The 11,060-nt window shown below is 34.0% G+C and overlaps 1 protein-coding gene across 4 annotated transcripts in view; it reads right to left on the reverse strand.

The window, feature by feature from the left end:
- RBM27 (RNA binding motif protein 27) overlaps positions 1–11,060 on the reverse strand; it is a 71,203-nt gene that overhangs the window by 13,980 nt on the left and 46,163 nt on the right. For all 4 annotated transcript variants that reach the window (XM_046666949.1, XM_046666947.1, XM_046666948.1 and 1 more), the window contains 6 exons: positions 10,655–10,795; positions 6,630–6,749; positions 5,640–5,714; positions 5,336–5,500; positions 3,664–3,768; positions 3,344–3,535 (listed from right to left, as the gene is read on the reverse strand). In XM_046666949.1, the coding sequence (XP_046522905.1) occupies positions 3,344–3,535; positions 3,664–3,768; positions 5,336–5,500; positions 5,640–5,714; positions 6,630–6,749; positions 10,655–10,795 (798 nt within the window). The remainder of the gene's footprint in view (positions 1–3,343; positions 3,536–3,663; positions 3,769–5,335; positions 5,501–5,639; positions 5,715–6,629; positions 6,750–10,654; positions 10,796–11,060) is intronic.

An 11,060-nucleotide genomic window follows, 5' to 3' on the forward strand; every position in this document is an offset into this window, starting at 1 on the left:
GGAGAAATATGAAAAGAACCTGTGTGGCTGAGTTTGTGAATTAATCAATCCTAAAACCTTCCTACCTCTGGACTTCTTAACAAGAAAGACAATAAACGTTCAACATTTTCCAAGTTATTTGTTACCTGTAGCCAAATGCACCTTGAAAAACACGTACTATCTTCATAAACAAGAAGGAAAAACAAATCAAGCTCCACCCTACATCACCGAGCACAACAGCTAAACCACACTGCCACAGTTCAGAAATCCTGTAGTTAACTAACACATCCTACTTGAAAAATGCCAAAGTACGGTTCAAGTATTGCAAACATTTAGTAGAAGTAACTTTCCCTGGTGAAGCTACCAACAGGGTAGTTTCAAGAACACACACTCTCTTTAACCAGGGGTAGAGGAATATATCTTAGCTCGGCCTGTCTGTGTCCTTAAGCAAGGCCCCATAACTTCAAATTTTCAGCTTCTGACCTAGACTGTCATATTAAAATACTTAGAGAGAATTCTTCATGAAGGTTTTAATATCCTCAAATCTTGTCAAATGAAGATACATAAACAAAAATTCTTTTTGTAAAAAGTTCTTTCTGGACTCACTGATTTTATCTTTAAGATATATAAAATTCTATTTATATATTATATAATACTATTTCATATTTTTAACATAAATATTTACCATGTAAAGTAATACAATAACATATATCAGCGATCTGCAAACTACAGCCCTCAGGCCAAATGTGTCCCAGAACCTTGTTTTTGATGGCTTGTGAGCTAAGAATGCTTTTTACATTTTTAAAAGGTTAGCAAAAGGTTTTAAAAGGTTATTAAAAAGAAAAAAAGAAAAAAGAAGGAAAGTGGGGCAGGTGAAGGGAGAGGAAGAGGAGGAGGAGGAGGAGGAGGAGAAGAAAAAAATGTGAGAGAGACTGTATACAGCCCACAAAAGCCTAAAATATTTACTATCTGGTCCACTACAGAAAAAACAAAGTTGACCTCTGATATATATATTAAAATATGTATATATTATTATATATGCTTTATGTTGTTATATATAACTGCCATTGTATATTGAACATTCTTTATATTTTATATTTGTATGTAATTTAATTTATACATATTTTTTATGTAAGTACCTGGGGGAAAAAAGCCCAAGAATAACACATACTTCTCAAATTTGGTTTTAAAATATACAGTATAAAAATGTTGACACTTAATCCTGAAAGTGAATGTGAGGCTAAAAAGTCCAATTTAAAAAATATTATATGTTCATTTGGAAAGCATGGAAAACAAGGATGTGCCTAGAAGAAAAAAACAAAAAACTAAATTCTGCTACCTAGAACTAACAATTTGATTCACTTTCATTCCAAGTTTATGTATAATCTTGTATCCCACAGCTTTTTTTAACCTATAAGTCAATCCTGAGAATTTTCTCATGTCATTATTCTTTAAAAACATGTTTTTAATAGCAGCAAAGTACTGCCGAGCATTTAGATGGTTCTCATTTTCACTATTACAAAGAGTGCTACACTGAGCATACTTACAGCTATCGTCTACATACAACCATAAAGGATTACTAGACACAGAATAAACTGAAGGACTCCGGAATTAGGTCCTCACACTTCAGAACAGCTTCACTAAAATCCACCCATCATCTTTTTACACAGATATGGTTCATCCATGATGCTTTCGCAATCATTAAGCAGAGTAAAAGAATGGTGAAAATATACATTTTACCTTAGCCTTTGTGGGATTATAAAAGACCTTGAAGAAGAGTGACCCTTTAAGTTTGCTAAATCTATTTACAATAATGTCTAGGCATATGTATTTTTGTATTTCTTTCAAAGAAAGCATATTGAACTGCCCAAGTATCTTTTACTAGGGTACCTGCGTTCCTAGTACTCAAGACCATCTGACAGCACCCATCAAAGCCAACGGCAGTGTCTCATTCTTGAAGTGATCTCATCTGCCTTGGCTTTGTTTGCTCCTTCCCCAAATGCCTAAACATGCCTCTTTCCACAGACCAAACGTCATATTTCAGACTTATCAAACGTTACATAAAAATTGGTTATTATTAGATGCTCTAGAATGAGTCTACTTACGAGAAGGAGAGAGCTGCATTTGAGCATGACTTCTGGGTTAAAACATCTACATAGAGTCTCCAGTGACCCTCAGGACAGAGCATGTGGCTTCCTACCTAAAAGATTACCTACTTTTTGCAACTGGAACTTTGGGTAGAATTAAATTTATAAAAATTCTGCTTTACATAATCCACTATCACCTCACCACAGCTGGCAATGGGTCTAAATGCCCAACTTACTTGGCAAGGAGACTTCACCCAGCCTCCACAAGATACCCTGCACATGTACAGTGCTATCTTCTTTACTCCCCAAAGAAGTCACTTAGAGCTAGTCTCCCACTTCACAGAAAAAGAAAATTAAGAGTCAGATTAGTGAAAGAACTGCCTCAAGAGTGAACAGGCAGGCCAGATCGCTCTCAAATCTGGATACTTTATAACAACCTACCATTCTCCAAGGAGCTGGGTGAAATAGGATCAATGGGCAACCTACTAATAAGAAACTTGGAGTGAAGTCTTGCTCTGTAGGATTTCCCTCACCATCTTTAACACTTATTAGGGCTGAAAATATTTTCTCTCAAAAACGTTGTTTGAGGAATAGGAATCCTGAATGTTAACAGCCAACTGTGTGTTTTTATCTTGGTTCTGTCACTTACTAACTGTATGACCTTGGCTGACTTACTTTTAAGCTTTAGTTTCCCCATCTGTACACATGGGATTTCACATGCACTTTACACAGATATTTAAGATTAAATGAGATCATGCATGAAAATGCTCTAGCATAAATAACAATAAATATTTACTGAACAAATTAATCAGTGGTTGGAAAGAGGATATATTGTGTTTATGCATAAAATAATAAAGACATTTCCCTGTAGTACATCTCTATTTGCATGTTTGTCTAAACATCAGTGGTTGCCACTGTATACAGAATATAACTAAATATGTCCTTTATCCTAATAAGTTCTTCTTTGAATTTTGACTCTATCTCAGATTATTTTCACTTATTGATTATAAACACCTGGTAAACCATGTAATAACCAAAACCAAAAATCAAACACAGCTTTGGAACAACCTGTCACTACAAATCCATTTATGTGGAGTACTATGGAATTACAGAGCATGAGTTGCTTCTTGATCTTCAAATGTATCAGTAAGAATTTGCTAATGTTTTTACAACTTAATTTTCTAATCTATAAAACATTTGACATTAATACAGAATGCAGCTAAAAAATGCTGAATACAGTGTTTTTAGAGTTAGTATTTGCAACTTTAGAAACTTACTGAGAAATGCTGAAGTAATTCATCTTTTTCCTCCTCAATGAATCCCCCAACTGTTAGTGCTTTGGGGCGGTGGTCCACCACCATGTGATTCAGTGAGCCCCTTCCCCTTCCTCCACGGCCTCGGCCTCTTCCTCGACCTTGAGAGGACATGGTCTTTCCTCGACCCACAGGTAAAATACCTAATCGTGCAGCCTGAATAGCAACAACAAAAGGTAGAATATAATACACATTGTTAGACTAAATCTTGGAAAGTAGAGGAAGAGAAAACTATTTTTTGAGATGTTAAATGTAGTGGGCCAGTAACTCTTCTCAAATCTCACCTCAACCTGTAACTGATTGAGTTTTTTCCGTAACTCTGTTGTGTCTTCTCCTGAGGATAGCCTCTTGTGAAGGTCCAGTTCAGTATCTAATAGTTCTTTCTGGGCCTTTGAAAAAATTAAGAGTAAAAGTATATTTTTTAGATAACTTCCAAGATCTTATTTAGAATATCATACTTACAGAATGAGACACATCTCTTTTAAGAAAATGAGAGTGAGAGAGATGCAATAAACATGGCTGTTTCAGGGAAAGTAACCTCACAGACAGAATGCTGAAAACATGTAGAGAGTATAATGATTTCAATAAAAATAACAGGCAGTAATATTGCTTAAGATGGCCTAAAAATCAGACCTTGGAAAGAGTCATCAGAGATGAGGGGGCTAAGAATAATTTTCACAGAATAAGGCACCATAAATGAAACACAACAGGGCAAAAAAAATTCTATAGTAAAAATTCATTAATAGCACAAACATAACAGTTACATAATTGCTTTCAGGTGTGAACTCTATAATTATTGCTACTTTTTTTTTCTAGTAAGACATAAATTAACAGTTTTAGGTGGTGTGACTGTGAGATTTCTTTTTTCTCCCATATTCTCTTTAGTTTTTTAAAATTTGTACATGATCTTTCTATAATTGCGATAAATTTAAATAAAAATAACATTTTTATTGTATTTTTAAAAAGGAATCTTAATGAAACACTTTACATTCCTATAATAAAAGAGAACCACAATTTCAAATGTAATATAATATTGTACATAAAAATTTTCATTCTATATATCTGACAATTTATTCCCAGTTCTCAAAGGGCTGGAAATTAATCTAAAATCCCACTACAGAGCTACGGTATAATGGAACCACTGTGTAAATCAAGTATTCTCCTAGGGTAAGGAAACAATTAGAAATTACCAAAATTAGACCTAAATGGATCTACAACTTCTGATTATTATTTTCAATAGAATGCCACATTTTAACCCATATTAAAGCCAATGATTTTTTTGGTTTTTTTGTTTTGTTTTGTTTTTGCTGAGGAAGATTCATTCACCCTGAGCTAACATCTGTTGCCAATCTTCCTCTACTTTGTATGTGGGTCACTGCCACAGCATGGCTGCCAACGAGTAGTGTAGGTCTGTGCCCAGGAACCAAACCCAGGGTGCCAAAGTGGAGCATGCCAAACTTAACCACTAGGCCAGAGGGCCAGCCCCAATGATACTTTTTAATTTTATTACAACATTATTATAGAATTAGAAAAAAACCTGCTGAATTAGGAAATGTCTCTTTTCTTGCTACCACTCTAGCAGTTTCATCTTCAGCACAGAGAACCAAAAAATTTGATTAAAAAACACATCTTTGTGGCCAGCCCAGTGGTGTAGTTGTTGTGGGTGTGCTCAGATACAGCAGCCCAGGAGGAAGAGGAACACTGTCAATGGATGTTAGCTCAGGGCCAATCTTCCTTACCAAAAAAACAAACAAAACCCACATGTTTGTTCAAAGTATTATCATCTCGTTCAAAGAGAGTACATAGCATTCATAGAAACATTAAAAAAAAAAACGGTTCCTAGAATTGTCTCCCCATTAGACTATTAGCTACCTAAAGGTTCCACTCTACTTTCCAAGTGCCAAACACATAATAGATGTTCAATAATCCTGTTGAATAAAAAATGCAAACAGATACCTCTGTTTTTGTCTTTACTTTAGATGGCGTGGAGACTGCAGAAGATGTTTTTAATTCATCCTTCAATTGTGAGATCTTTTCTCCAAGTTCTTTCAAAGTCTTCATTATATTTGCTCTCTCTTCTGGTTTCATGTTTTTGTTTTTTTCTAGCTTGGATATTAGCATCTATAAAATAAAAAGAAAATAGTAAAACTATGCTTAGTAAATTTTACTATAAATATTTAAAACTTTACTATTAAGATATCTTTATAAAATCTATTCTATACATCAATTCCAGAAGGCAAATAATGAGCTCTTATCTTACCTTTTGGCATTCTATTTGTTTTTCTAACACTTCCTGCCTCTTTTTCCTCATATCTTGTTGTAGTTTCATTGCTTCCTATATGAACAGGTAAAGAAAAAATTAGTAATGGATAACAAAATTTGCCAATGATACATAAGGCTACTATATTCTCAACTCATTTCTTCTGGGTCATCCCTACATAAGATAGATTTTCCTCCTAATCAAAAAATAGCTGAAGCCAGAGATGAAACCTTTAAATATATTTTCCCCAACACTTACAAAAGAGTTTACATTTATAACTGTATTTTAAGAAATATTTAAAATACTCAACACTAATTAGCTGTATCTATGAGGTTTTATTCACTTCAATGTAGTTATGAAGAAAAGAGCTGTTTTCACTTGCCAGTGTAATAAGCCAAATCCTTATTTTAAAGTTTAAGGTTTAAAAATGTGAGATGTAGCTATAGGTTACAAATAATAGCAACATCTATGGATTTTACCAAGAAAATGTTGCCTCCCACCACTTTGTTAATTAAATCTCAAATTATACTGAGATAATACATATATCTATTTTATTTGAAAACCTTTACATGAGTTTAAATCTAAGATGACAATGAAATTCAGAATTGAGTGATATGAATCACTTCATAAACATTTTATTTTATGTGGAACATTATCTAACTTACAAAGCCATGAAGGAATTAAAAGAGAAAGATAATGAAATACAAGTGTCTGCTTCTCCATCGGAGGGAAAAATAATGACAGTTTAAATGCGTTTACTTTTATATGCAAAAATCTCTTTCCTTGTGCTTGATGTGGCCACTAAAGGCAACTGCAAAACATTTTTTCCTGTCTCATCTTTCTTTCAAGTGTACACTGCATCAAGCAGCAGCTAGATAAACGTTATAATGTAGTTCCATAATAAGATGAACTGTTCAAAGGTATTAACATAGTCACTTAAGAATTCAGTGGATCCTTTCTCTTTCAGGAGAGAAGAATCAAGGCTGCTACCTGCTTCTTTTTAAGAACTTCTTGAACATCGTGAGATTTGGACCCTGAACAAAGTTTTGAAGGTGTCTTCAAGTTTGAGGAGCTGTAAATCATTTTTGGATGGCCCGGAGTTGAAAACATCTATGAAACACAAATTTGATTAAATTAAATCTTAGAAATGCTTTAAAATCATTTTTTAGAAAGACTTCATGTTTCTTTTTTTAAGAGTTAATTATCTTACATTTAAAAACTAGTTCCTCAAACGAGTCACTCAAATACAAAAACAAAATTAATTTTTAGCAGTAACGTTGTGTTTCTGAATGCAATCAAATATTTCTCTTCTCTTTATATTTTTTTAATTGTGAGAAAAAGAACCACAGCCCTTGACATCTAGGAGCTGGCCTGCCACCCACAGCGAGGCCTTAATGTCCCCCTGTTACAATCTCACAAAATGTCAACCTCAGACAAGGCCACACTTGTGACCACGATGGATCAAGACAAACACAAGATCATTTTATAATCATGACTGAACACAAAGAAACATGAATACTATCCAAACTGTAAAAATGACTACAAATTTCCCTGCCCTAGCTAATACTGTCTGCAGGTTCTTTACAAACTACAGATTTAGCCTCATTCTAGTCTTCCTTCCTAGGTAAGACTTAAGATATCCAATCACAGAATCACCCGTTTCCTCAAACCCTCCCTAAAATCACCTAACACAGCCCAATCCTAAAGTAAGTCCTTCCTAACACCCTCTAACTGAGATGCCCCATGGTTTCATTATGTATACTCCAGCACTGAATAATTAACTCGATTTGTTCAACTACAGGTGTGTTCCTGGTGGTCTTTGGCTGAAGGGTCCTGTCAGAAGTTATTTTCCATAAATGAAGTGCCAAATAAGAACTCATGTTTCTAATAACTGCTAAGCCTTCTAAGAATTAAGGTACTTTGTAATCATAATCTTCATACTGTATTTAATTAAATGCTATATGAGTTTACAATCAAACATGAGACAAGTAGTTAGCTCACAGTGGTGAGCTATCTTTACTGTGCTGGTTTTGGTATTCAGATTCCTTTCCTCGTTGGAACAGATGACTCTCCAGTTATTCTTCCCCTCTTTTAAGCCCCAGCAGAGCTACGTGGTATACTACAATCTCTATGGTTCAAGTCTTTCCTAATACATTTCACTCTTTTATCTTTTAATTAACTTTGAATACATGATGTAAGGGACACAGGATATAATATTAAGAAATTCATGGAAAATTCAATCATGAAAATAATAAATCTAAATACACAACTTCTATCAATCATACAATACTTAACTGTCCTCAAAATTAACATACTTTAAGTATAAAGGAAAATCTCTCAAGTATTGTAGGAACCCTGTATAGCTGATGTTCAAGTTGTTATTACTTACTAAAATAAAAATGGCAACACTTGTAATTTACTGAGCACTTATTATTGCTAAGCATTCCCCTTTTATGCTTTAACAACTTGAAATTTTTTAATCCCCACAGCAACTCAGCTTACTGAAAAGGAAGACAATGCTCACAAGTTATCTAACAGCTCGTAAGAAGCAGGTCAAGTCAGTCAGGGCTACCTGACTTCAAAGTCTGTGATTGTTTTGTTTTCCTTTCTTTTTATAATGGAATTTTTTGAAACAGACAAAAGCACAGAGCTATATAAAAAACTTCATGTATCCATCACCAAGTAGCAACAATTTTCAATACATAATCTTGTTTTATTTAAATCCCCAACTACATCTTCACACCAAACACCGTATTATTTTACCTGTATATATCTCAGTTGTGTCTCTAAAAGAGAAAAGAATCTCCTTTCTTTTTTAAACATAAAAATACCATCATCACACTCAAAAGATAACAATAATTCTTAAATATCATTCAATATTCACATCTCTGGACTGTTTTATCATTTTCTAAACATTTTTTTCGCATTTCAATTAAGATCTATTAAGATCCATATAGTGGAATCAATTATCTCTTTAAAGTCTCCTTTAATTTCATTTCCCGCTCCATCTGTTTCTTTTCCTGGCAAATTATTTGTTGAAGAAACCAGGTCAATCATCCTCTAGTATTTACCACAGGATTCTATGGTGTCCTTTAACATGTTTCCGTTCTCTGAATTTCCTTTAAATTGCTAAGGCGATCTAGAGCCCTTATGACATTTTTTCATTCTTGGACAGGATTCTAGTAATCTTTGACAACTTTCTTGCTCTATGGTTTGACAAAATATTTTAGGCTCATCTGGAACAGTCAGCCCCAGATCTGGGGACAGTCATTTCTGCAAGGATTTCTGCTTCCTTTGGGTGCTGGGGAGCTTATTACCACCGGCTGGTCATTGTTTCTAGACTTTTTTCAGTGAATAGAATTAGGAAATGTTTTTGAGTTTCTTTGTCGCTTATTTGCTTTTTAGATAAAATACTATCTGAATTTATACTTTCAATTCAAATGCAGGACTACAGTGTTTTTATTGAGTCTCATCTATCTTCTATCTTTCTTTTCAACCACACTAAAAATCCCAGTTGTCAATGACACCAGTAATCAAATATCTCATTTGATTTATCCTACAATGCTCACAAATCAGTGTCAGAACACCAACATAGCCAACAATATCACTGCTGAAAAGAATTTTTTTAAATTGCTTTTTGTCCTCAGGATGTATCTCATTAGGAATACACAGTCAAATAAGTGTGTTTTAAAGCACTCTCTATACAGACATGCTAGTTCATTTGTTTGATTTTTAATTTTTAGGCATTACTTTTATCTCATTTTATAATTACATGCAATATTTACATGGTTCCAAGATAAGACACAAAGTTGTCTACTTTCTTCCACCCTTGCCATAACCACCAAGATTTAAATTATAGAAATTTTTTGTTTTTTTCAGTTATAAGCAAATACTTATATGTGTTCATTACACCTACTTTCTTATATCAACAGTGGCTGACTATACATTTTTTGTTTCACTTTGCCTTTTTACTTAATATATCCTGATGATCACCCCCATGGGACATATAAAGACATTCCTCATTCCTTTGTAAAGTTTCACATACGCTAGCATGTGAATGTACTACCTTTTAAGTAACCCTTCCCCTACTGATGGACATTTGGGTTGTTTTCAGTCTTTTGCTCTTATGAAGAGTCTACAGTTGCTAGTCTTGCACAAATGTCTTTTCCCAGTTTGACTAGTGTACCTTTGGCAGAGATTCTTAGGAGGAGGATTATTGGTTTAGAGTAAATGCATACATAATTTTGGCAGACACTGCCAAGTTTCCGTTCATGGGCATTCCCATCAGCATCTAAATCTCAGATTCTTTTGGAAGTATCCTGGTTTATTATATAACTTAAAAAACAAACCTAATTTTATCTTTTCTATATGGCTATCCAGTTAACCAAACACCATTTATCAAAAAGTTCATTATTTTCCCCATTGATCTCAGATACTGTGTTAGCATATAATAAATTCCTATTTGCAAGTGAGTCTATTTCTCAATCTTCTATTCTGTTCCATTGGTCTGTCTCTTCATGTGTCAGTATCAAATTGTTTTAGTTATACAGACTTCATACTATTTTTTACTGTGTAGCAGGGCTAGCCTCCCTTGTTGCTAGCTCTCTTTGAAATAATCACAATGCTGAAGAGTCATCATATAGACATATTCCCAAAAGCAAAAGAAACTACTTAAAACATATTTAAAAATTTGACTTTTATGACAGAATCCCTTCACTATATTCTTAATTATAGTAAAGATGAAAAATTATAAAAGAAATGAATAAAGACATCTACCTATTCATAAATGGCTAAAATTCTCAAATTCCTACTTAGTTTTGAATAGAAAGAAAATTTAACTACAAATTTCTGGCTGAGTCATGGAAATCAGGGAAGTATACCTGTAATGCTTAGGTTAGTGTTCACACTTATCTTGATTGAGGAAACAAGACACTACAAATCTGGATGATAATCTGTTAATTTCTTTGTGTCGCTGAACAACTCTAAATGTATTTGAGGTTCACAGAAATACATACCTGGCAATCCTCTCCAGCACCACTCGACTGATTCAACAAGTGTGCTGCGTCACTCTGGTTACCACCTGCATGTCCAAGACGATGTTTCACAGGAACTTTGTTAAGAACATATGTACCCGATGTCTGTGGTTTGCTCATCATCTGCATATACAAAATAAACACATATGTGGTAAAAGTTCTACAAATGCCCAGGAATGATACAAACTTTGGATAGTGATTACCATGAGGACGAAGATAAGGAAATGGGAAGGGAGGGTGCTTCAATTATCTGTAAGGTTTTATTTTTTAAGTGAAGTGGTGGATATACAAATGACTGTTAAGTTGTTATCCACACTTTTTTGGATGCCTGAAATATGTCACAACAAAATGCATGCATATATGTGTACACAGACGGTCCCCAACTTAC

This window comes from Equus quagga, chromosome 7 (assembly GCF_021613505.1).
Source record: "Equus quagga isolate Etosha38 chromosome 7, UCLA_HA_Equagga_1.0, whole genome shotgun sequence".
NCBI classification, from domain to species: domain Eukaryota; kingdom Metazoa; phylum Chordata; class Mammalia; order Perissodactyla; family Equidae; genus Equus; species Equus quagga.